The 27,054-nt window shown below is 36.2% G+C and overlaps 1 protein-coding gene across 4 annotated transcripts in view; it reads left to right on the top strand.

The window, feature by feature from the left end:
- Positions 1–23,404, top strand: part of LOC103496670 (DNA repair protein XRCC2 homolog) — a 35,105-nt gene extending 11,701 nt beyond the window's left edge. Inside the window, exons 3-10 of one of the 4 annotated variants that reach the window (XM_008458614.3) lie at positions 1,809–1,921; positions 11,854–11,924; positions 15,028–15,090; positions 20,624–20,758; positions 21,478–21,568; positions 22,250–22,286; positions 22,371–22,471; positions 23,144–23,404. In XM_008458614.3, the coding sequence (XP_008456836.2) occupies positions 1,809–1,921; positions 11,854–11,924; positions 15,028–15,090; positions 20,624–20,758; positions 21,478–21,568; positions 22,250–22,286; positions 22,371–22,471; positions 23,144–23,167 (635 nt within the window). In that variant the 3' untranslated portion in view covers positions 23,168–23,404. Of the gene's footprint in view, positions 1–1,808; positions 1,922–11,853; positions 11,925–15,027; positions 15,091–20,623; positions 20,759–21,477; positions 21,569–22,249; positions 22,287–22,370; positions 22,620–23,143 lie in introns of those variants that run through there. The other 3 variants (XM_008458616.3, XM_008458613.2, XM_051091494.1) reach the window with 3 other exon arrangements.
- The last annotated feature ends 3,650 nt before the right edge of the window (positions 23,405–27,054 follow it).

Raw genomic sequence — 27,054 nt, 5'->3', positions numbered from 1 at the left:
CACAACCTTTCGAACACGGACGGGCGATTGTACGACACTTGCTCTAATCCGACGAGAAAGTCAGCCATACGAAATCTGAAAGTCGCAGACAAACTTGCTATATGATATAGTCTCCTTTACCGCTTTGAGATAAAATGGTTTTATAAAACGCGAGAGAGTAAAGGTGGTAAACATCATTAAGTAAAGGATTGAAGATTGACAATTGCAAAGAAAGCTTAGGTTGCAAAGAGTATAACAAGGCTCAGTTGGGTCTCCTGTATAGTACATTTTAAACAATTTAAATTTGACAGGCTTGCATTTGCTGAAGTGCGAGCGGTCACTTACCTAGAAAATAACATAGAAATGAAAACTACTTACTAAACTAAATACATGGCATAAATATAGGGTGGTTGAGGTGGTTTTGGGCATGCAACCATTAGGTACATCCACCTTGGACGAGCATGCTCAATACACCCGCACACAAATTTTAGTGTCCTATTTTTATTTATTCTTTTATAAATTTTTTAATGTCAAACACACAGTGACACTTCTTGGACACACATGAGAAGTTTTCTTAAGAGAAAATGGCAACCTTTTATGTCGGACTCAAATTTAAAGCCTAAACCAACTATATTCATTCAACTAAGATAAAAGAATCGAAATTATAGTGCAGAAGAAAGGAAAGCCCTTGTTGAGCTGGTTAGCTATATAAAGAGCATTGGGTCAATGATGCAGCAGTATGATACTCTGATAGCTGATTCTTTATGGGAAACAGTTCATGCTGAAGGGTTGCTCCTGTGTAGCCTTAACTTTGAGATTGTAATTTGGGCCTCCCCTATTGTTTCTTGCTGTTTTTTCTGGTCCCATATTGTTTTCTGGACCATTATATCAAACTGGATGTTTTATTATTTTATCTTTGTTGGATTTATTATGTTTTTACTCGGGATATGATTCTTGGCGTTATGGGGGTGTCAACCTAGTTAAGATGTTCGGGTGTGCCTCCTGATCCCTCTAGAACTCCCTTGATTACAACTTCTTTATTGCTCTTTTTGTATAAATCTCTTGTACTTTGAGTTCATATTAATAAAGAGGTTTTGTCTCCATTTCTAAAAAAAAAAAAAAAAAGGAAATGAAAAGAAAAACCCCCTTTTTTAAAATGAAAAATAAAACTTAAACATAAAAAATTGACGTTAAAAACCTAAATATTTCATCTACTATAATAGTTAATTAACTAGACATTTTATGCATTTTTTAGTGGAGTGCATTTAGTATTTTAGGTTAAATTTATATAGATCCTAAAAAAGTAAAAAATAAAAAAGAGCCTCCCCAAACTTGTATGTGTCCTTGCTTTTTTTGAAATTGACGTGTTGGTGTGTCGTGTCGTTTTGATGCTCATGTCCCGTGTTGTGTAGTTTCCGGGATCATGTCTTGTGTTTGTGTCTATGCTTCTTAGATGGGTATTTTTGTTACTTGGCATTCTCTTTGATTGAAATTGCTTTAGAATCTTGTTTTGTTTTCTGGTTTTCTTTTTCCCCCCTCCCTTTGGGAGTTTTTATCCTTTGAACATTTTCCTCTTTTTTCCGTCGATGAGAAGTTGTTTCTTGTTTTTTAAAAAAGAAATATTGATTTGCGTTTATAACAAAGTTATTGACCTTTGTTTTTAGTCTTGTATTAGTATTGTCACTTCGTTGTGATTTGCTTTTACTATGAAAAAGAAGGATGTTGGTTTGATAAGTCACGCTATAAGAACCAAGGAATCCTTGTGGTGTGCTCTCAGCAAACTTTATACCTAAGATTTATGTGCTAAAATTAGGGCAATTTTTTTCTAGGATCCTTAAATACAGGAGATGGGGAAAATTTTGATGCATTATATGCTACATGCTTGAGAAGATTCTTTTACATCCGTTGCTATGACAGTTTTGAATTTCTTGCCACTCTCAAGGTAAGAATATTCTTATTTAAAAGAAAATTAGCCTTCTGCATGCATTTCATTCATTCACATTTTTTTTTTAATTTTATAAGAAACAAATTTCATTGATAAATGAAGTAACAAAAGAAGGGAGTAAAGGCTCAATCTAAAAGCCAAAGATGTTAAAACTATTTGTAAAAATGTTAAAATTACATAACTTCATAGCTTATAGTTTTAGGTTCAATGGTGATTTAACATGGTATCAAAGTAGTGGGTCTTGTGTGAACTCTTTTAATTTCATGCCCTCACCTCTTTTTGTTTTTTCTTGGTTCTTCGGAAGGTGAAAATTCTAAAAAAGATAACGTTCTTTATCTGGCTGTTTATGGAAGAATCAATATCTTGGATAGGCTCTCGAGAAAGATGCTGTCTCTGGGCCGTTTTTGTTGCATTGTTTGTTGGAGTATGGAAGAAGATTCAAATAATTTATTTTGGAGCTTTAATTATGTTTAGTAGTTTTTTTTTTTGGAATGTTTGACGTCAGAATTACCCCAACACAGATCTTTTAGTGACATGATCAGGGAGTTCCTTCTCCATCTGTCATTTGGGGGAAAGAGAGTTTCTAATGGAAGGCATGATCCGATCCATGTTTGGTGTGGAATATTTGTGGGGAGAGAGATAATAGGACTTTTAGTGGGATTAAGTGGGATCTGATTGATATTTGGTCCTTTGTGAATTTTTATGTTTCTCTTTAGGCGTCGGTGACAAGGTCCTTCTGTAGACTAGGTCATATTTTGTTAGATTGGGGACTTTCTCTAGGGTGCTCCCTGTTGTGGTCTTTGTTTCTTGTATGCCATCTTTCAGTATTTTTTTTCAATGAAAGTTGGTTTTTTATAAAAAGAAACGAAGGCTATAATTACATAAAAGGGGAAGCAACAATGCAACATTCTCTATTGGTCTCTCTTCTCACTTCTTTTGCTCCTTGAGCTTGCTTCTTTTGCTCCATGAGCTTTCCCCTTTCTATTTAAATCTCTGGAAGCCAAAATCTCAAATAATGCTAGAAAGCACTGAATTACGAAGACTCATTGATACAACTCTCAAGGGGTATAAATTGATATTTTTTTTGAAAAGTTATTGGAATGCAGTATAATAGAATGTCAGAAAAAACTGAATTACAAAGAGTCAACCTACCTCCATGGTTGAAATCTCTTCGACTAGCCAAATTCTTCATAATTTGCTCCTTGATGGGAAACCAAAAGAGCAGTTTAAGGTTGAACTCCTAGAGGTAGATCAAGATGAAGGAAAGTAAGGATTCAAGCTTACTGGTCTCTAATTTTTTGGTTTGGTCAGGAAGCTTTGGCCTTTTCCTCTGGTTTTCGTTTTCATTTATCCAATAGGGAAATGATGAAGGTTGCCTCTCTTCTTTCTGATTGGTTTGATCGATTCGGTGTCGTAAACCTCTCTTCGTTCATCAAAATACAAAACTTACTACTAATACTACTAAAATGCAGTAAAAGTGGTAAATCCGGGTCGATTCGCAGGGAAGCACATGTAGTTTAGTTAAGCCAATTCACTAGTTAGCCCATTAAATGGGGGGGGGGGGGTTGGAAGATAAAATTTCATAGATGGAAGTACTAGAAACTAAAGAAAAAGGGAAGAGTAGCTATAAATTGGAAGATTTAGTTGTGGAAGCAAATGGGTTCTTAAGCACTTTCGATCATTAAAATTATAGATTAACAAACATTCAATTTATGTCTTCACAACGAACTTGCTTGACATGACTTAACTAGCTTCTACTATGGCAGCACCCTAATTATTAACCAAAGCCTAAGCCCTAATTAAACTTTATACATCAAATCTTATTGAGTTCTAATCATAGAGCTGGTGGATGAGCAAGGGGTGGTAACTAAGTCTTCATGATATTAAGAGGATTTTATTGGGATTTTATGAAGTCCTATAGAAAAGAATTCTTGGGGTTAGATGCATACCTTTTATTACTGACTGGGCTTGCATTTCTACCAATCAAAACATATCACTTGTCACCAGATTTTATTTGGTGGAAATAAAGCTTCTGGGCTGGACGGCTTCACCACGGAGTTTCTAGTGAGGCATTGGCCAAAACTTAAAGGAAACTTCAAAAAAACTGTTTGATGATTTTCATAGAAATGGAAAGTTCAAATGCTTGCGACCAGAAAAATTTTATTTGTCTAATTCAAAAGAAAAAGGATACGGTTCACGCAAAGGACTTTATACCCATTAGCCTCACGACCTCACTTACAAAGAGGTTGCGAAGGTGCTAGCAGATCGGCTCCAACTAGTTATGGATTCAATCATCAACCCTTTCCAAAGTACTTTCATCGAAGGTTGGCAAATTTTAGACCCGATTCTAATAGCTAATAAGGTTGTTGAAGACTACTGCGCCAAAAAGAAAAGAGGTTGGATATTAAAATTAGATCTTGAAAAAGCTTTGAATGGAGTACATTGGTATTTCCTCGAAAAGTTATTGCATTGTAAAAAAGTCTAGTCCTAAATGTTCTTCATGGATGTTGGGTTGCCTTAAACATTATGAGTAATTACGAATTTTGTCCAAAAACTTCTGTAGACTCGACACTTTTACTGCAAAAAACGTTACAGAACCTTTTAGAGCCAGAAACTTCACATTCTGTTAGTGCAGGGGGCCATTTTTCTTCAGAATTCAATATTTCCAACTGTTTCAAGTGTGCCAAAGGTAGTAAATCCTCTCATGTTCCAAAAATACTCGGGCAGTATATCCACAAGCAAACCTCCTTCAACAATGTGTGGACTGCCCTACTAAAATCGGAATTAAATGGGGTTTGTCACCTTAAAGTCCCCCCTTTGGACTCTCTTCAGAACGACCCCATCAAGCACTCCGTTTCTGCCAATAACCCAAATCTTCTGGAAGTGTACAGCTCTAAAGTTCAGGCCCTTGAATGCTTCGTCAGGTCGGTAAATGCTGATTGTACATCTAAGTGTTTCAATTTTTCTAAATCCACCATTTCTAATACAAAGGCATCTCAAAGCTGATAATTCTCTCAAGAACCAGCTTGCAATTTCCTCTTCCATCAATGTTAGTAGTGAAGAATCAGCTGGTACTATCAGTGTGTTTGACCTTAAATTAGGCTAAGAAATTGAAGGGATGGACCTTCATGTTCTGCTTAATAATGATGGCTTCCCCCCAAATAAAATTCCCCTAGACCTGCCTAAGGATTTGTTATCAATAGTCAATGGTTGAGGAATTATTTTGGCTTAATTTAGAAGTGCAGCCATCCTATTCCTTCTCCTAGTTATCATGAAGATTGTCTCCTGGAACACTAGGGATTTAAATGATTTCTCCAAACGTGCAGCCCTTAAAAGTTCATAAAAAATTACAGCCCGGATGTAGTCATGATTCAAGAGTCCAAGAAGGAAACCTTGTCTTTGAAGATTAAATTTTAATACTTCTACACGTCTGGGAGATGTGTTATCAATTGGAATAGCAAACCTTGTCTTTTAAGAATTGGATGTTAAGGTGTTGCTGAAGGAAGAGCAACTTGTTGACTAGGGGTTCCTTTTGATAGGTGGGCATAGCAACTTGTTGACTGGAGACTTTTTTTTTTGTTGTTGCTTTTTGAAATACTTTGTGGAATATTAGAGTCTGAGGAAGAGGAAGAAGGTAGAAGATGAGAAAATCTGGGCTGGAATGTGTCTGGTAGTGAATGTCTGAGTCTTCTTCTGCCCAATTTGCATCCTAAAAGCCAAGGGTTTCAACTTTTGGAGATCTGTTTGGCCAAAAGGCCATGTGTCAGTCAAATGAATGGCATGTAGTTCCACTGGTTAGGCCACTGCCTGACCATGAGAAAGCCAAACTTATCTCAACCGTTTAAATGTCTTCTTCCAGAATTTGATCCATCTTTAGTTTGTCCGGGTTTTTGTCTTCATGTGGGGGGCAAGTAAAGCCACTTTGTTGATGATGATATTCTGAAAGATTTTTTCGAGCCTCTTCTGGGTTTTGGACTACTTTGGCATGATAGCTTCAAGATTGCCGGTTGCATCTTCTTGCTAGTCTCTAGATTCGAATGTTTCCTTTTGAGAGATATTTTGTTACGCTTTGTATTTAGATCTATTTGTTTTGGTTCTGTTTAGTTTCAATTTTTCTGATGGATTTTGCTTTATTAGCTTGTGCTTTGTGATTGTTTGTTTTGGTCGTTTTTTCCCTTTTGTATAGCCCGATTTTCATCGTTGTGTAGTTTGTTTGGATGATTTTGTCCTTTTCTTATTTTGCTCTTAGTATAATACTCTTGTACTTTTACCATTAGTCTCATTTATTATTATTAATAAAGAGGCTTGTCTCCGTTTAAAAAAAAATCTGTTTGAATGATGCTCGGGTCAGAAAGTGAATTGCGACAAGTCATCGCTTAGTGGAGTTAATACGGGGGATGATGAGCTACTTCATATGGCTGGAAAATTATGTTGTAAAGTGAAAAAGCTCCCATTTCTGTTCCTAGGTCTTCCATTGGGAGGCTATCCTAAGCAGAAAGTTTTTTGGCAGCCCGTGATTGATAGGGTACACAAAAAATTGGATAGATGGAAAAAGTCAATATTTCAAGAGGTGGAAGACAAACCTTATGCAACTCGGTCTTGGCCAATCTTCCGATACTACTTGTCTATTTGCCATTCCAGAAAATGTAGCTTTTGCTCTCGAAAAGTTAATTCGAAATTTCTTTTGGGAAGGGAACTCTGGTAGCAAAATAAACCACTTTGTGTCTTGGAAAAAAGGTCACATCTTCCCTGTTGGATGGGAGGTTGGGCTTAGGAGGTATCAGAAATAAAAGTATGGCTCTCCTTGCTAAATGGGGGTGGAGGTACATGAAGGAAAATACTGCACTGTGGAGGCAAGTGCTCAGAAGCATTCATGGCAGAGAAACATTTGATTGGCGTACTCAAAGCAAATCAAGAAATAGTTTAAGAAGCCCTTGGGTCGACATCTCAAGAGAATGGGAAAAGGTGGAAATATTGGCACCCTTCAAACTTGGTGGTGGAAGAAGAGTGACATTCTGGGCAGATTCATGGGCTGGAGAAATCCCTCTAGAAACTCAGTTTTTCAGAATATCGTTGCTACCTACCAGCTCAGTTGCTGCCCATTGGGATAGTGACACAAATTCTTGGTCTATAGTGTTCCGAAGATTGCTGTAAGATGAAGTAATCCGAGATTCTCTTTCTATCCTCAAGGAGATTGACAGAATTGGAAGATGGTAGGATGTGGCCCTTAGATGCCTCGGGTCACTTCTCCATCAAATCCCTTTCGACTCATCTCTCTCCATCTTCCCCTTGGAAAAAGCTTGCCATAAAGCTCTTTGGAAAACCAGCAGCCCTTGGGTTATGGCAGTCGTTCTTCTTAATTGCTTCGAGATTATGCAAAGCAAACTTTCCAATAAGTGCTTAATGCCAACGGTGTGTCCTCTTTGTTTAAAGGACAATGAGGATTTAATACACTTATTCATTTTATGCCCTTACTCCTAAATGCTGGTATAACATTTTTTCTTTGTTCAAAGTAGTATGAGTTTTTGATGGATCCTTTAGCTCCAATGTGTTTTAGCTGTTGAGGGGGTCCTTGTTATCAAAGAAACTGTCTCTAATTTGGGTCAATATGGTTAAGGCGCTGTTGGTTGAGATTTGGTTTGAGTGCAACCAATGCATTTTTCACGATAAGGAAAGGGGTTGGTTTGTCATCTTGGACACGTAAAGAAGGAATGTGACATCATGTTGCTCCTTGAGTGCTGAGTTCAAAGATTATTCAATTCAAGATATTTGTCTCAACTAGACTGCTTTCATTCACCATTCAGCTTAAGGGAGAATACAAGTTTTTGATTTCTAGTGTATTTGGTTTTGTTTTGTTTCTTTTTTTATATGTTTCTTCTTCGGTTTGAATTTTGTCCTGTTTGGCTGGTTTGTACTGATATTTTCAATCTTCACTTGACTTTTGTTTTTCTTTTTTGGGATATTATGATGGTGCTAAGGGGGCGTCAACTTAGTTGAGATGTCCAAGTGTGCCTACCGATCCTTTATTTTATCTCTCTTTCTAGGCTTCTCTATTACTTCCATTGTATAATTCTCTTGTACCTTGAGTTTGTTATTATTAAAGAAGCTTGTCTTCATTTAAAAAGAAAAAAAAAAAAAAGAAAAGAAAATGAAATCCTAAGGTAAAAGGTGAAAAAGAGAGGAAAAACAGATTGGGTTGCATGGAAGCGTTGCTGCGTTGTTGGAGAGCAGAATTGTGCTCTAGCCATTGCTGTCGAAGCGCATCCCGCATGTGCCTTCATCATGGAGTGCCTCCATGCTCTTGGGTTGCATGTGTATTAAGCATGCTCGTCAAGGGTGGACGTACCTATGGCCGCGTGGCCAAACCATTCTCAACCACTTCATTTATATGCCATGTATTTAGTTTAGTAAGTTAGTTTTCATTTCTACGTTGGTTTCCATGTAAGTGACTGCTCGCACTTTTGCATGTGCTAGCCTGTCACATTTAAGATTACTTAAAATGTACTATAGAGGAGACCCACTGGGTCATATCTCCGACTAAGTTTTGTTGTACTCTTCGCAATCTAAGCTTTCTTGCAATTGATAGTCTTTAAGACTTTCTTTAATGATGTTTACCAAGCTTTTCTTTCTCATTCACATTTTATAAAATCATTCTCTCAAAACGTGAAGGGAGGCCGCATCATATACCAAGATTGTCCTCGACTTTCAGATATCATACGGTTGACTTACTCATCGAATTAGAGCAAGTGTTGCACAATCGCCTATCTTGTGTATGAAAGGTTGCAATCGAGACAAGTGGTATCAGGACCTCGTTGAGTCCATGACGATTAAGACTCAAACATGTCTGCAATGAAATAGATGGACAAGTTCCATGTGGATCGACTAGTAGAGCTTGAAGAGAAGATACTCTACCTATTAGAAATTCTTGATTCCGTCCACTTCTTAGAAACTTGTATACAAGAAATTTATGAGAAAGCCAACGCCATTGATGCATAACTGGTTGCCTCAACGGATTACCCATAACTGAATTGTTGGCAAGAGTTGACACTTTAGAGGCAAAACTACCAGTATTGAAAACTATGAGCATGGAGACAACTTGATGGGCTCTGTTGCACATATAGAAGAGCATGTTGCCGAGTTAGATAGTTCCCAAAAGATGATCCTAGAGATGATAAATGGCATGTCGGAAGATTTTCGAGTTGCCCTCAATGTCATTAGAAATGAGATTGCAGATGTGAGCACGAGAGTGAACCTCACGATGCGAGCCATGGCAAGTCACGCTCCAACAATAGGAATGATTCAGGTTAACCGAATAAAAATTCCTGAATCCAAGCCCTTTTGAGGGGCAAGGGATGCAAAATACTTGGAGAACTTTATCTTTGACCTCAAGCAATACTTCAAGGCAACAAACACAGTCACAAAAGAAGCATAAGTGATGTTGGCAACTATGCATTTGGTTGAGGATGCAAAATTATGGGCGAGGTCCTGGTATGTTGATATTTAGGAAGGGCGTTGCATGATAGATACTTGGGACAGTTTGAAGAAGGAACTTTGCTCACAATTCTTCCTCCAAAATGTTGAAATCCTAGCTTGGCGTAAATTGTAAGACTAAAGCATATAGGCAACATTCTGGAGTATGTGAAACAGTTCGCGGGACTGATGTTAGACATACGTGATATTTCAGAGAGACAGTTTTCTTCTTTGTTGAGGGCCTAAAATCGTGGGTAAAGACCAAGTTGTACGAACATAGAGTACAAGACCTCCCTTCTGCTTATGCAGCTGCCAAATGGGAGTTTGATTTGTCCAACAACTCTCATGACGACAATCGTAAGCCTTTCCAAAAAAAAAAATACGGAAAAAACACGGCGAGGACCTAATCATCAAAACTCATATAAATGTCCTCCATTTTGTTACCTATGCCAGGATCCACATATGGTGATGGAATGTCCGAATCGAATAACCTTCAATGCCTTTTAGGCCTCTTGAACTTTGGACTCGGAAGACAAGGCAAGTCAAGTAGATGGCGAAGTTACTCAGACCGAGGAAGGTGAGAGTTCTAGAATTTGGGCCTTGAAATTCGTATCGTCTCTTCAGAAGAAGGTGGGAGAGACAAACCGGCCTATGGAAAAGGGTATAATGTATGTTGACACTTGGATCAACCAGAAACCGATCAAGAGTACCATGGTCAGTGCAACTCATAACTTCATGATAGAGACGGAAGCTAGACAGTTGAACCTCCGTCGGGAAAAGGATGCATGGAGAAAGAAAGCCATAAACTCTTTCACTTTACCTATCATCAAAATTGTGAAACGAACAATGATAAGGTTGGGAGGATGGAGTAGCCCTATCGATTTCGTGATTGTGAAAACAAACGACTTTGATATTGTATTGGGAATGAAATTTTTGCCCTCGCCAAGCCTTTGGTGATCCCTGGATCTACACTCTGTTGTTCGGTCAAACATTCGTTAGCCGAATGGGTTAAAAATGATTTTGGTCCTTCAGTTAAAGAGGGGCCTTGCCCATGATAAACCCACGTTTAAGGGCATTCTGGTTGAATCGTCTAAAACTATGAAAGAGAGTTTCCGAAGAAATTCTATGTGTCTTAGAGAAGTATTGAGATATTATGCTAGACAGTTTGCTAAGTCTCTACCTCCATGAAGAATGATTGATCTTGAGATTGAATTGCTACTAGGGGCAAAACTGCCCGCCAAGAATGCATATTGTATGGCACCACCGGAGTTAGCTGAACTTAGGAAACAATTGGACGAGTTGTTAGATGCAGGGTTTTTCAGATTATCAAAAGCTCCCTATGCCCTAGTTCTATTCAGAAAGAAGAAAAGTGGAAGCTTACGGCTATACATCAACTATTGAGCCTTGAACAATCTCACGATTCGCAACAAATACCCATTTCCTATAATCACTGACCTATTCAATTGCCTGCATAGAGCCAAATATTTCTTGAAGTTAGAGTTGCGAACGGATACTATCAAGTGCCATTTGTTGAAGAAGACAAGCCAAAGACAATGTGTGTCACGAGGTGCAAGGCATTTGAATTCCTTATCTTCCTACATCAAAGCAAATTGTCGATGTCAAGGTTGATAATCATTTTATTAAAAAGAAAATTGATGCAGGAACAATATGTATTCCTTATCTTCCTACATTAGAGCAAATTGCTGATGTCCTAACTAAAGACCTTCCAAAGAAACAATTTGATAGATTGATTGACAATCTGGCTATGGAATACATCTTCAAACCAGCTTGAGGGGGAGTGTTGGAACTTTTATATTTGTACATACTTATTATTGTCAAATATTTATCCTTTATTGCTTTTAATCTTTCCTTATTTGTAAATGGTCTTTCTCCTATATAAGAAGACCAATATTTTGAATATTATGAGGAAAAAAAATTTAACTCTCTCAAATTTAAGTGGTTTGGAGGACCCAAGTGTAAGTTTGATCCTTAGTGAGGTTTTTTGTTCCTTTGTGGTCTTCGGTTTCAAAGTCAACTTTTTGTAATTTATCCCCTGGTAACATTTTATTGAGTTGGAAGCTCTTTCTGCAGAAGGGTTGTTTTTTTAAATGCCCTTGCATTCTTTCATTCTTTCTCAATAAAAGTTGATGCTTCTATAAAAGAAAAAACCTTACCATGAAGCCCGGAAGTTACAAGTGGCGTATTTTCTATATTGAACCCTCAAATTGTACATTTCTTCCAATTGATTTTAAAACCTGACTGGCATTCCAAAAATCTGATTGCCGTTAAAAGTTACACAACTATTCTTAAAAAATTCCACTGTTTTGATTCAGATTTCCAGCATTTTATATCTTGTTTTTTTTATCAGCTGCAGTACTCTTAGTTGGCTCTCCACAATTATGTTCAACCTCCATTGTATAAATTTCTCTATATAATTCTTTAGAGCTTTTGGCTTTCAGACCATGCATCATAAACTTCAAAAAGAAAGAGACGGCCTTGGAGTTGGGTTACATCTACTTGTGATCGACAGGTTTGTACTAAAAAAATTTGAAACCTTGTGGTTTGTCTCCTGCTAGATAGATTTTTCAGTTTGTCCTTATTTGTGATACATTTCATAAACCTGAGACGGTGAAGATGTATGCATTATATGTGTTTATATATACTTTTTCTTTTCACTTTCATGCCATTTTTTCTTTTTCAAAACGGGAACGAGCCTCTTTTTTTTTTACTCGAATCAACAACTTTCATCGAAAAAAATGGAAGAATACAAAGACATACAAAAAAAAAAAAGCACAACAAAAAAGAGCCCCACTAAAGTATGGGGATTCAACTAAGATTAATGTTCCCGTGAATAGTTACTAAAAAGCTTCGATACTGAAGCCCAAAAGGACACATGAAATCTCACTAGGTCCCTATCATTTTTTGAAAAAAAAAACGAGCCTCTTCTTGGTAAGTACCACTTGAAGTATTTCTAAAAATACAGTCCAAAATTCAAAATGAATTTTAACGATTATATTCTTTGGGTGCTTGATTTCTTGTTTCAGTCGAGGTGTGTGGTCTAGGATGGTGTGGTGAGTTTTCTCCTCTCTCTCTTCTCTTCTCCCTCCTCTCCGCGCCATCTCTTCCCCTCCGTTCATCTTTCTCAGTTCTTCCGCGATCGTCTAGCCATTTTATTTTGACCACTCTATCAGAATCAATGATGAAAATAGAAAACTGGAAAATAGTTCTCTTTTTCTATATTTGGTATGAAAATGGATTATTCCAAGTTGTAGACGTGGATGCCTACAAAACCCTGCCTATAGACGAAGTTCCAACTCTGTTGGTTCCAAGAAGTTATTTCAGAACTAAGCCAAAAACCAGAAAATTCGTACTTTCTCAAGAAAGAAAAGGTCGAAAATGGAATGAAAGAAGTATCTAAATTCAGAGCCACAAAAGGTTGGATTTTGAGATACACCATTTGGCCTCGTGTAGGAGGTAGATCCTTCATTCATGTCCTCTCGGGAGAGGAAAAACAAGGTTGGAAACTTTCCTTCAATTCCTAGAAGGTTTCAAATTGAAACATGAGTGCACGGCAAGGTTTTCATCCCAATATGTTTCACCAAATATCCTTAAGAAGGATGAGGAGCAGGCACTAAAGCCAAATTGAAACATGTCATCCTCCCCCTAACACAAACTCGATGGTGATGAAGTAAAGGGTGTATTCTAAAAAAATGCAACATCAGGCGAAACAAGATACCATTTAAGGGTAGGACAATAAAAACGATACCCCTTTTGAACACGTGAATAACCCAAGAAGATAGACTTCAAGGATTTGGGATCTAACTTAGTATGATGAGGACAAACGTTGCGAACAAAACAGACACAACGAAATATCTTAGGAGCAATAGGAAATAAACACTTGGTAGGAAAAGGAACACGATAAGTTACAAAAAAGCTACGAAAGCTATCTTGGGAATCACATTATCTCAAGCACTACAAAGAATGCAATGAATTTGGTCAAGGTTTGTAAAGTAAGATTACAGTCGATGAGAGAATCAGGATGACAATCATTGTTTGACGAAATTTCAAGTTTTTGTAATAAGCATGGTATTCTAATGCTTAAAATGGATGATACATTTTTCGTTCGAGGGAGGCAAAGACAAAAATCTCAAGAAATCACAAATATACATTATTATCATGTTGAGAATTTTTATGTAGTTATTGACATGCAACTTCAAGAGTTAAATATAATCATTTCACTAAAAAAAGTACTGAGTTGCTTCTTTATGTGGCATTTCTCAATCCGAGCAACTCATTTACTGCTTTTGATAGACAAAAACTCATTTTCCTTGCACAATTTTATCCTAGAGATTTTTCAACTACGAAGCTTGTTATTCTTGAAAATCAACTTCAAAATTACATTATTGATGTGCGTTCAGATAATATGTTTGTTGAGTTAACAAGTATTAGTGATCTTTCTCAAAAAATGGTGATAACAACTAAAGTTAAAGTCTATCCACTAGCCTATCAGTTGCTTACCTTAGCATTGATCTTACCAGTTACAACGACTACCGTGGAGAGGACATTTTTTGCTATGAGCATTATAAAGGCTCAGTTGGGCCATCGAATGGGAGACCAATTGATGAATGATTGTCTTGTAACATATATTCATAAAGATTTATTTGATAAGATAGATAATGAAGTTATTATATATCGATTCCAAAATATGAAATCTGATAGAGGACAATTGTGATGTACAAAAGTCAATAATCTTATTAACTTTTAGAACCACTCACTTATAAATTATTTTGACTGAACTATAAAACCTCTTGTCAATAAATTTTCTGGATCTGTCACTGACCTACAAACATGATAAAAAAGAGCGAGGAAGGGATTTGCATTCAAGATGAAGATAGCATGACTATTGGCTAAAGCTCATGAGTGTCGATGATGGTGATAGAGATTGATCATATTGGTGAGAATGACATTACTAGAGGTGGAGATGGTGGTTGATGAAGATGGCGATCAATGCTAGGGTTGTGATGACTCTGATACTATGTTATTTTTAGGATTTTTTTCTTTTCTTTTTGTCAAATTGATCTAGTAGTGAGTAACTATAATTCCATAGAAATTCTAATTAGGGAAATTATAAAAGGAAAGGATATTTAAACATAATAGGAGATAAAAAGACTAATATTTTTGACGTATGAAACAATAATATTCATTCACCCAAAAGTTTAAGCTAGTGGTTGAAGGCAAATTTAATATGAAAATTATAAAAGGATATGATATCTAAAACCCCCCACTTGTGGGCTTGAAATATAAAAAAAGACTCAACAAGTGAAAATCAATATTAAATAGGGGAGGAAATAACGTTGCAGGGGTTTGATCATAGGACCTCTCTGGACCACCTGCATTCATACTATCTTAAATCACTAATTCATCCAAAAGATTAAGTTAGTGGTTGAAGGCAAATTTAATATAATATCTAACAAATATGACCAAATCTTCATATTGAGGTGAACATATATTAGAATTACTAATTTTTCCTTTTGCTCAATGTTCCATGGAATTGTTTGCTTAATTCTATTAAATAGTCAATTGTAAATATCAATGTTGATTTTGGGAATCATTCCTTTCTTCTTTCTTATTAGTATTGGAGCTTATCATTGGGTCGATCGTATCTCATCATCCTTGCCTCCATGGGGTCACAACAGGTAATGCCTTTAAATTGTAAATTGTTTAATTCTCTTTCTATACACACACACATACATTAAATCAGAATTCCCAAAAACATTTGGCAGAAAATTCTCCTTTTATCTCTTTAGGCTACATCAGAGCGACTGCTTGGGCCAACATCAATTGCTACCAGTGGGAGACCAAGAAACTCTTATTGACAACAATCGTGAGAGAGAGACCTTTGAGTGTTGTGCTAGTTACCAAACAACTCACATCTATTCAGAAGAAACCAATGAAATTCCAAGAAAGAAGAAAGTAACCAAAGTTTTTTCAAGAATAGATTATTACCGATCAAAGAGGGATGTCCAAAAAAAAAAATTCAGCAGTTAGTACCTTTTCTCAGTGTAATAGGAAGATCAAGAGAAGGATCATACTTGCTAGTATTTCTAGAATTGTTTGACTTTAGTTTCGTTTTCAGTATGTTTAGCAGCAACCTCGTTCTCATCAATCCTATCCTCTGTATCAATAATGACCCTATCATAGTGCCCTGCTCACCCATATCTTCCAGAACAGCTGTCTCAAACCTGTAATTCTCACCTGCCTTACTATCAGTATGTGAGTCAGTTGAATTCGTTTCAGACCTGTCATTCCCACTCACTTTATTATTACTATGTGAGTTAATGGAATCAGTCATACCTTGATCTCTTATTGGTTCAGAATCTTGGACTGGAGCCATCTGAACAACCGGAGACTTAATTCCCTTTCTGAGATTCCTCCTATATTAGGTTTTCCAAGGGACTTGATTTGTGGGTAGGACTGTACTGTGAGAGCTAGGGTCAGGTAAGGTAACCACAGTAGGACAAGTAGACTTTAAGGGAAGCATATAGTTAGACTCTTCACTTACACTCTCCCTTTGAAGTAGACTAACAAGAAAAAAAGGAGATCTTCAATAAAGGTGACATCCATGGTAACGAAGTACTTACGTGAAGATGGGTGCAAGCATTTATAGCCTCGTTGGTGCAAAGGATACCCAACAAACACGCAAGCTTGAGCCCTAGGAAGTTTGGGATGAGACGTGTGGATGGATAGGATTCTTTAAGGCAATATAACAGTGTCTGGAAATAGACATAGGAGGGCATGCAGTTGATGAGATGAGCGGGAGTGAGAATGACATCACCCCAGAGATAGTAAGGAAGAGAAGTTGACAACATAAGGGAAGGAGCAACTTCCCAAAGGTGACAATTTTTCGTTCGGCAACCCCATTTTGTTGAGGGGTGTAAGCACAGGAACTTTGGTGAACAATTCCTTTAGAGGATAAGAACTCGTTAAGGGAGTGATTTTGAAACTCACAACCATTATCACTCCACAGAATTGCAATCTTTGTATTGAATTATGTTTCTATGGTGTGATAGAAGTCTCGGAATGTAGAGGTAACTTCGGATTTGTCAAAGATCATGAAAACCAAAGTAAGATGAGTATGGTCATCAATAAAAGTCACAAACCATCATTTCCCGGAGGAGGTAGTGACCTTGGATGGTCCCCAAATATCACTATAGATAGGAGTAAAAGGTCGGGTTGGTTTATAGGGTTGCGAGGGAAACGAGACTCGGTGTTGTTTAGCTTTTATGCACACATTACAAGCTAAAGAAGAAACGTCAACTTTAGAAAAGAGATGAGGAAATATGTATTTCATATATTTAAAGTTGGGATGGCCTAAACGGAAATGCCACAACATAAGATCTTTTTCAAAAGTGGTAAAGTAGGAAGATAAAAGACTTGTCCTAGAAATGCTACTAGAGGAGGCATCATCATCAAGCAAGTAAAGACCCCTTTTGTGTCGAACAGTGCCGATCATCCTCCCCGAGCTCAAGTCATGAAAAGAAACAGAATCAAGTAAGAATGTTGTTTTGCAGTTTAATTCACGAGTAATCTTGCTAATCGACAGAAAATTATATGAAATTCGTGGCACATGCAACACATTGTGTAATAGAACTTGTCAAAAAGAGAAATCTGCCCTTTCCCGACAATGGGAGCCAAGGAGCCATCAGTAATTCTTATCTTCTCATTCCCAACACACAGAATGTAGGACACAAAGTGTTTAGAGGAACCAGTTAAATGATCTGTGGCACCAAAGTCCAAGATCCGAGGATTCTTACCATCAATACTAATGAGACTAAAGGGCTGAGGGATACCTGACTGGACAATAGCTCCAAGTGTGGTTGGGACTAGCATTCACATAGGAAGAGGATAAAGTAGGGAACGAGGATACCGGAGTCCCAGAATACATCAATACAGGAGTGTTGGATGTTGTCCCTAGGGTAGCCTCAATTGCTGCACTTTGTTATTGAAGCCCTTTCAGTTGTTGTTGAGCTATTCCCAATGAAGAGGAAACTTGCACGTTAGGGTTGAAATGTGCCGAAGGTTCACCAACTTCGAATATTGAGTGAATTTGAGAGTTCCTAACATTGAGATGATAACTAAGAACAGTGGGTGCAGGGCATACGGATTTGACTGTAGAAGCGGTGGTGGCCGGCCGGAACTAGGTGGCAGCACATGAATCGGCACGTGGGGGACACTACAGGCCGCGGATGAAGATGAGGGTGGCACAGTTAAGTCGGCCAGTGGCGTCCGAATAGAATGGGCTGGCGCGTGGATGTTTTATGGCGGCACAGACAACAAGAAATTATGCGGAATTATGTTTCCCGGTGTTTTCTAAATGCGGCAAAACCATTCTTCCATCGCAACGTTGATACGAGCATCGACGGCAGCACTAAAACTGGCGGTTGTCCCTTTTGTTTAGTTTCCATCATTAGTTATGTTGTTTAGGTTTGTTTAATGTCCCACTCTAATACCATATTAAACCACCAATTTACCTAAAAGCTTAAGCTGGTGGTTGAAGGCAAATTTAATTATATATCACCAACAATTACTTTTTCTAAGAATTCCTAGGAAACCATATCAAAAGCTTTCTCAAGGTCCAGTTTAATCCGCCACCTTTTTTTTTTTTTTTCCTTTTTTGCTCCATACTCTTCTACCACTTCATTTCGAGGGAATCTCATAATGGGCCTAAAGTCTAAAGTCTTATTTGCTCTATACTCCCACTTCATTTTTTGCTCTATACAGTCTGATGCTTGGCATAATCTTCTTGAGTCTTTCGGCCAACACTTTTGCAATCAGTTTGTAAGTCAGAGTAGTAAGACTTATCGGCCTAAGTCTTTTACCTTGCATGCCTCCTCTATTTTCTTCATTAGACATATAAAATTTTCCCGTTGTGAAAAAATTCATTGAAAAAGGACTGGAAGTCGTTCTTAAAATTATCCCAAAATTTAATAAAAAATTCTGCCATGAAACCATCTGATCCTGGCACTTTACTTTTCCTCTAGAGTTTCAGAGATGTTTTTATCTCTGTTAATGAGAACTTCAATGTCAGCCATTTATTCTGGTCTTTTTAGACTACGGCCCAATTTTTGGGGGATGGAAAGTAACCATCATGAGAAGTTTTGTGTACAACGACCTGTAAAAGTCAAATAATTAAATCTCAATCTCCACATATGAGGAAGTTGGAACCCCTTGGTCATTTACTAGTTCTGAGATCAAGTTTCTTCTTTTTCTGGCAGATAGAAAACGATGGAAAAATTTGGTATTCTCGCCTCCCAGCTTAAGCCAATTTAGTTTACTCTTCTGTATGAGATCTCTTTCCTCCCTTCTATACAGCTCCAATAGGTCTGCTTTCAAGCTACTGTCCTCTGGTAATGAGTCCAGCTAGTCATCCTTGTCTTCTTCATTTGCCGAGGCTTTCGGTATGCTTTCTTCATAGAATTTCCATTCTTTTTCACTGTCCAGATTCCATGTATTAAGCTGGTTTTTAATGTACCGAGTTTGGAGGAAATAATGAAGCCTGACTAGCATTGGTGATTGCCTGAATCCAGGGAGTTCTCAATAATCCTGCAGCAGTGTTTGTCTAACAACCAGCTATTATTAAAACGAAAAGGAGATGGCCCCAATGTTAAGCCTCTGCTTCTAACAATATGGGGAATTGGTCTGAACACAATCTTGCTTATCTTGTTACTCTGGTGTCTGCAAACATCTTGTCCCAATCAGAAGTAATTAGGATCCGTCCAACAAGGATTTGGAAATTACGCTGCCTTCTCTAGACCATGTGAATTTCTCATTAGATAGCAGAATTTCGTACAAATTGGTGTCACAATGAATTTGTTACATTTTCTCATTCCCTTGGTTTGCCTCTCAATTGGAAATCTCTCTTGGATCAATATATTAATATTAAAATCTCCTCCCAAGCACCTAAACAAAAGGTTGCATGAGACGTAAGCTTTAGCCAGATGAGCTTCCTTTCTTGTATTTATGTTGGGCCATACACATTGGAAATCTAGCAAGTCTTTCTGCATACAGTGGTGCACTTGACTGAGAGAGCGTATACCTTTGATAACTTCAGACACTGAAATTTTACTTTGATAACTTCGGAATTCCCCCTGATCTACCGACTGATTCTATAAAATCTCAACTGATATCCTTTTAACTCCAAAGGGCCTTGATTGGGGAACTGGCAATAACTTCTTTTTTTGTTTCCTGAATTAAAACCACTGCAGGATCGGTGGACTTCAATGATCTTTTCAAGGCAATTGCTTTGATTCATTTAGTAGGCCCCTTGTGTTCCACGAAATGATTTTCATACTTTCGCTTTATTCTAATCACCTTCTTAGATTAGTTAAATTTCGCATACAGCTACGAATGGAGCTAATTCTAGTGGGAGATCTTCAACGGCCTCTTTGCAAGACCTCTTGGGTTCTGGTGAGAGGAATAACATGGGTAGGTCTGTCCCCAATCCATTAGGGTATTCGGCTTTCTCTTGATCAAAAGATCGATCCTCTAACTCCTCCTCTTGCATTCAGGAAACCATGTTCCATTTAATTAGATAATCAATTTTCCTCCCAAGTGTCCATCCCAAAAGAAGTTTCTTAATAACGCTCCATTGTTTGAGACACATTTGTCGGCATTAAAAAAATTGACATATAATATTGTGGGTATATGGGAAAGAACTGACTTACATGAAGAGGCGCGACCTCCTCTTGATAGATTGTAGCTTTTCCATTTCTCCAATTTTCCTTGAATATTTTTCAATTACCTGCTGCCAAAAAACAGCTTGCTTAGGATAACCACCAAGGGGAATCCCTAGGTAAGAGAGTGGAAGATGAGAGTCTTTACAGTTCAGCTTTGATGCCTATTCAAACAGCTCATTTTCTTCCATGTTTAAACCAAAAAGCACAGATTTTCCCAATTAATCTTCTGCCTGGAGCTCCACTCAAAGAATTCAAGTGTCTTCTTAAGAGTTTCCAGCATTCCATCTTCGTATTTACAAAAAATTAATGTGTCATCAGCGAATGGAAGGCAGCGGACATGAATGCTGATTTTTTCTACCTCGAAACCTTCAAACTTTCCTTTTTCATATAGCTTATTTAACAAGGCACTTAACATTTTCTGATTAATAATGTGTTCCAGCAAAGTACAATTGTACTCCTAGTGTTCTGACTATTTTAGATATTTACTCTGCAGGAAAGGCTTTTCTCTTGCAAATGTGCTAGAAGCTGCAGTAGAAGAGGTTAGAAAGCTTTTACTGGTGCATCCGAGTATTGTTATTGCTTCAAGAGCAACCATTTTTGGGTATAGATCTTCCAACGTAGTTAGACGGTGAGTTTAAGGCTGTAAGTGACTTCTTTCTCTGTGAAACAAAAAATTACGTGACATAGTCTTAACTCTTGAGGAATTATGTTTCTTGTACTTTACTGTTCAATTCAACTGGTATATTTCACTTTTAGTGATCCATAGATTTGCCTGCGTCTTTCACATGGTCATGTACTTGACGACTTGTTGCAATTCTTTACGACTATTATGCATAAAATTGCTTGAAGACTTGTTTGCATATTTGGAGTTCTAAGATGTCCTACGTATCACCAATTCTTTCGTCATTCTAGTCCACTTTTTTGTTGCTTCGTTCTCATTCTCTTTTCTTGGATAGGAAACCACTCACTTCACTATTTCTTTTATCAAGAATAAAGAGAATGATGTTATGCTAGCGTGCCCTTGATTTTCAAATTGATCAAATTGTTAGGTATTGATATGAAACAACAATTGTATGTTTCAGTTTAAATGTACTAGGAGCATAAGGGTTATCTCTACCTTGGTTTATCATATTGAACATTAGAATATGAATGTAGATCTCAACTAATCTTCAAGTTCTGGGAGAATTTGCAACTAACTGGTCCAACATTAGTTTCGCCTTTTATATTATTAACACCTCCAACTTGGATTCAGTGAGAAATAGTAAAACTATGGGCGTTTTGTTTCAATATTTATGTTTTTATGCTTCTTTAGATGATATGACATATTAACCCTGGTGAATTTGTCAGTGATAAATCTTTATCAGAGTCAGAATTAAGGCATGGGAAACCCGATGGTGGACTAGGTTTGTACCGAGAGTATATGCCTTCTGCATGGCAGGTAATAAATAACTAGTCTTCAACCATGAAACATAAAGTATTGCTTGAATGAACAGGGGGACATTTACAAAGTTAAATAACATCATGGTATTAATTTCTAAAGACGTATAGGGTTATTTTTCAAATATAGCAAAATGAACAAAATATAATAAAATATCAATCTATCTATGATGAACCGCGATCGACCAAGATAAACTAATCTGTGTCTATAGTAGTCTATTTTGGTCTTATAGACACATATAGTAGTCTATCTTAGTCTATTATAGATAGATTGTGATATTTTGCTATATTTGTAAATATTTTAATAAGCTTTGTTATTTAAAATAATTTCCCTAAAATATACAACAATGGTTTGGGGACAACTTTTGTCTTAAGTTTTGGTGAGGTAGCAAAGCTAAAAATTCGTTTAATTATTATTTGCTTTTTGCTTTTTGCTTTTCAAAATCTATAACTTCTCCCACTTTTGAAAATTCTTATTTTGTTATCTATTTATGAAGTGCTTTGAAAATCCAAGTTGAGTTTTAGAAAAAAAAAAAAAAAGGAAGACTAGTTGTGAAATTTCAGTGAAGATGCCATTATGTATATAAATTTTATTCCATTTTAGTCTGGTTCCATAGTACAGGGTCCGGGTGATATTTTAAAATTACTTGTGAAAGAGATTCTTTTGTTTGGGTTTTTGCAGTCTTTTGTCACGCACAGAGTTTTTGTTCGAGACTCAGGTCTGAATTACTTATTATGCTCAAAAGTGGAATGTGATTTTATTCACCATCATCAATCTGATACTTTTTTTTGTTGCCTTTCAGACGAACATCTTGCATTTAGCAGTTGTGAGCATCAACCAACATATTCTTCTGAATGGCTGCTACCATCCCTAGGTTTCGTCGATAAATTTATTGTGACAAATGTGAGAAACCAAGCTATTTTTCTCAAGCTACTCGTATATAACAAAGTGCCATGAAATCTAGAAGCTAAAGGCATATTGATTTGATATTAAAATACTAATATAAGAAATTTTGAATATAAAGTTGAAAGGCTCAAGTAAACGTAGCATTTTTTTTTCTCTGGTTCGAATCTTGATAACAAAAAAGATGTTTATTTGGTCCCTTTATTCTAGAATTTGGTTCGTTTTGATTCTTATACTTTCAAGATGTTCTTAGTTCATATACTTTCAACTTTGATCCATTTTAGTTTCTGTACTTTAAAATATTCATTTTTGTTGTTTTATTGTTTTAATTCATTTTGGTTCTTAATTTTAAAAAGTAATTATCTTCGGTATTTTCGTTTCATTTTAAAGTGACCCATTTTTTAAACTTCTAACAAAAATGATTCAAAATTGAATAGTAAAGAGAACATTTTGAAAGTAGGACAAAAAAGAACCAAAGTTAAAACTTAGAAGTATTGGGACTCAAATAAATATTTTGAGAGTAAAGGGAGTGAGCCCAAAAAAGAAAAGGAAAAAAAAAAAAAAAAAAAAGAAGAAAGGAAACTATCATTAAACTCAACTTTAAATGAATAGATTGTGGTATATCCGAGTAAAACTAACATAAGAAATTTGGATTTTACATTGTACCTGCAGGCTGGCGTCTTTTCAGTACCGTGAACATTTGTTTCTATTTGCTATGGCCCATTTCTTGGACATGTTCTGTTTGTTCCAGGATTTGTTTTAAAAATATTATTATTGGCTGAATGATGTATGTTACTTGTCTTAGTTTTTGTATTATTGTTTCATTCCTGTGATTTGGGTCTCGTTTGACAGCTAAAAGAAGCCACTGTCATTGTAGTTGACGTGTTTTTTTTTTATTATCAACTATCTAAAAGCTAACAACTCTTACAAAAACCACCCTAGGTCAATAAGTCTCACCATCAACTTTGTCGTTCAACTCTATTGACTAACTTTAACAACCAACTCAACTAGTCATATACCAAACGAAAAGAAACTCGACTAATGAAAGTGCTTTTCAATAGAGATTTGATTATTAGTTGATAGTATTTAATAGTCGTCGTGTTTTAGTAATCAAACATTGAAGAATTATTGAGGATGATCAAGTCATTATATGATCTTAATGTCATAGACATCCTAAGATACACTCAAGTATTATCCATTAATTTTTCTTAACATTTTAATACCAACTACCATCAATATCTGGGTGCATTCGAAGATACATCCATTTTTATGCATCCTACCTTATCACACACTAACTACAATCAATTAAGGTTATGTCATGTTTACCCCAATGAAATTGTAATGAATAAATGATAATACGAAAAGTGGCTCTATTTGATTACCCGATGTTGTTTACTTGGTTCTACATCATAGTGACACTTGGTGTCTACTTTCAAATTGATAGTTATTTAGACATGCATAGCGGAAACTGGATTGAAATTGTACTCTAATTGGTAATGTTAAAATGCAAAACCCTAAACCCTAAATTAATTAGAAATTAGGATTTATCATATACATCTTTCGTAGCTACTATAAATGCACAATACTTCACCCAATCACGAATTGAACAATCAATAAAATTGACCTACTATCCTTCGGACTCAAAATTGGATTGTAGGATCCAATGGATGAAGGAACTAGGAGAGAGGAAGAGATGGAAATTGTGGAATAAGGTTGGGCTAAGGTATTCTTTTTTAGTTTTACAAAAGAAATACAACTCAAGTTTTTCTTAAAAGATCTAACTCTTTCCAAAGACCTGAAAGCCCAAATTTATAATGAATTTATATGCAAAATTGCATGTACATGTAAGCTCATGGGCCAATAACACATAACCCACTAACAAGGGCTTAATGTCTTTGTAGTGTGGCAACACCTAGCCCACTAGAGTCAGTGGGATTATCCATGTTTTCACTAACTTTGGTCAAAGAACAAAATGGTCATTTGGTAAAAGTCATACTTTGACTTTTGAATATATCAACGGTCTAAATTTGACTTTACAGAGTTAAAAAAGTCAATATTTTGATTTTTTTACAACTTTGACTATTTTCATCATTTTCGAGCTTTCGAGTATGAACCTGCATTCATATTTTTAATATTTAAATCACATTTAAACATAAAGATTTATCTCCAATATGATAACCAACGACTATATCATATATACTTGTTAGTTTCTCTCTCCTCAACTAATTCAAACAATTCAAGTCATTTAATCATACCGTTCTAAGTTTATCCCATATGAGCTAGCAGAGGAACCTAATGGACCTATAGATCATGGGCTCCAACGATCCGAGATTAACTAGTTAAAATCCTTTTAACTCGAGCTAATCAACATTTTTAACTAATGGGTCATTCCACTAAAGTCTCGTAGTTGCACTCTCCTAACTATAGATATATTTGTGTTTATTTAATATAACCATGATTAGTAAGTTGATCTTTCACAAATTGTTCATAATTTCGATCGGGTCAAATTACTGTTTTAACCCTAATACTACATCTTGCTCCTTAAGTCCCACTGATCCACTATTGAATAATTGGTTTAAGGTCCAACATGTAAATTGAATTCCTTTCGGGCCAATGAGAAGGTGGGGCCCCTTGTTCAAGACTTGGATTTAGTCCTCAAGGGAACAACCTATCTATTAATTCTAAAGTGAGTATGAGTGAATTCTGTCTTACACCCAATGTCCCCAACTATCCATCGGTCTTACCTCTATAAATAGAGGCTTATTGAGCCAACATTGATGAGCTGCCCTCACATTTGCATATCTAAGGATAATCTTGTGTAAATAAGAGTTCATAGTTAGCTGAGAATTAAGATTAAGTTACCTAAGTCATCAATAATTGATATAGTCCAATTTAAATAGTAAATGGTGTTATAACGTAAAAGTGATTATTTCATGGTTCAGTCTTATGTAAACTCTTTACATTAGATGCCCCCACTTTCATGTCTCTACATGAATGATTCAAGATCACATTATTTGTAATAACTACAAAGCAGGTCGCATCCATAATGTCCCCAAAATAAGGCATCCAACCTTATTCATATATTATAGACCATTTAGTCTCTGTTACATCATAACACTATTTACTATTTAAAACTTATGATTTCAATTATTGATGACCTAGGTAACTTAACCTTAATCGTGAGCTAACTTTGAACTCTTGTTCACAGAATATTATCCCCAAATGTGCATAGTTAAGGACAGCTCATCAACACTGCTCAATATGCATCCCATTTCAAGGGTAAAATCGGGTAAATAGCTGGGAACATATGTTGCAAGATGGAATTCACTACTAACTTCATTAGAGGTAGTAGATAGGTTGTTCTCTTATGCACTGAACCCAGGTCTTGAACAAGAGGTCTCACCCTTTCATTGGCTCGAGAGGGATTAGGTTTATAAGTTGGACCTTAAACTAGTTGTTAATTAAAAGGATTAGTGGTACTTAAGGAACAAGAAGTAATCTTAAGGGTAAAGCGGTAAATTGACCCAGTTAAGATTTCGAATAACCTATAAAGGGATAACTTACTAATTATGGTTATATATCTATAGTGAGAGGAGTGCAACTATGGAACTTTAAGTGAATGACCCGTTAGTTAACGAATGTTGATTAGCTTGACTTAAAAGGGTTTAGCCAATTAATCTCGAATCGTTGGAGCTCATGATGTATAAGTCCACTAGGTCCCTCTACTAGCTCATTATGGTAATAAAATCTAGAACAAGGTATTTTTTTAACGATTTTTTTAGAAATAAAAGATATTTAAATAAAATTTAAATATCGAAAAACTCGAATAGAGATTCGAATTAATTCAATTGAATTGCTTGGGATTTGATTTATTATTATTATTTTATCAACATTAATTAATTAGATTAATTAATATTAAATAATGAAATTATTAGAAAATTATTTTTAGAAAATTAAATATATTGAAATTCAAATTCAAATTGAATTCATTTCTTTTCAAAAAGGTGAAGAGGTGTGATTTTGTCACATCCCGCCGCAAATGTCACTTTATGCGATCAAGTGAAGACGTGCTGCCTAGACACTCAATGCGTAACTTACTTGAGATAAGATGCTGAACGTCTAAGAAGTGGAAATAATGCAACCACAATTATAAATGTGTAAATTGAACTTGAATGAGACAAGAAAACTTCATTGGTAAACAAATTATAGGAGTACATTTGATTTTCGGTACACAATTCTTTCAAAAGAAACTAAGTACATACTCAAAATAGCTCTTCTCGCCTAGCTTCTACATGATATGCAAGGTAATAGTGGGCACTATCAAAATGATGCGATTACAAGACATAGCATGTAGTCAAGGTTGCAAGTTCGAAGCAGAATGTCCTTCACTACCTGGGGGGAGGGGGGAATAGAACAAAACATTGAAAGGTTAGATAAAAACGTCTGGTGAGTGGAATCTTTTCTCAAAATCCTTGATTCTTCAAAGTTTGCCTTAACGCATTAATTTCATTTTGCCAAATCAGGTGATAAGAATAATAGACAACAATGTTAGTGAGGTATTAAGTTTAATTAAAATCAATTTC

Source organism: Cucumis melo, chromosome 10, assembly GCF_025177605.1.
Source record: "Cucumis melo cultivar AY chromosome 10, USDA_Cmelo_AY_1.0, whole genome shotgun sequence".
NCBI classification, from domain to species: domain Eukaryota; kingdom Viridiplantae; phylum Streptophyta; class Magnoliopsida; order Cucurbitales; family Cucurbitaceae; genus Cucumis; species Cucumis melo.
Note: the sequence above shows the minus strand (reverse complement) of the source record. Positions and strands in the feature narration are given on the sequence as shown.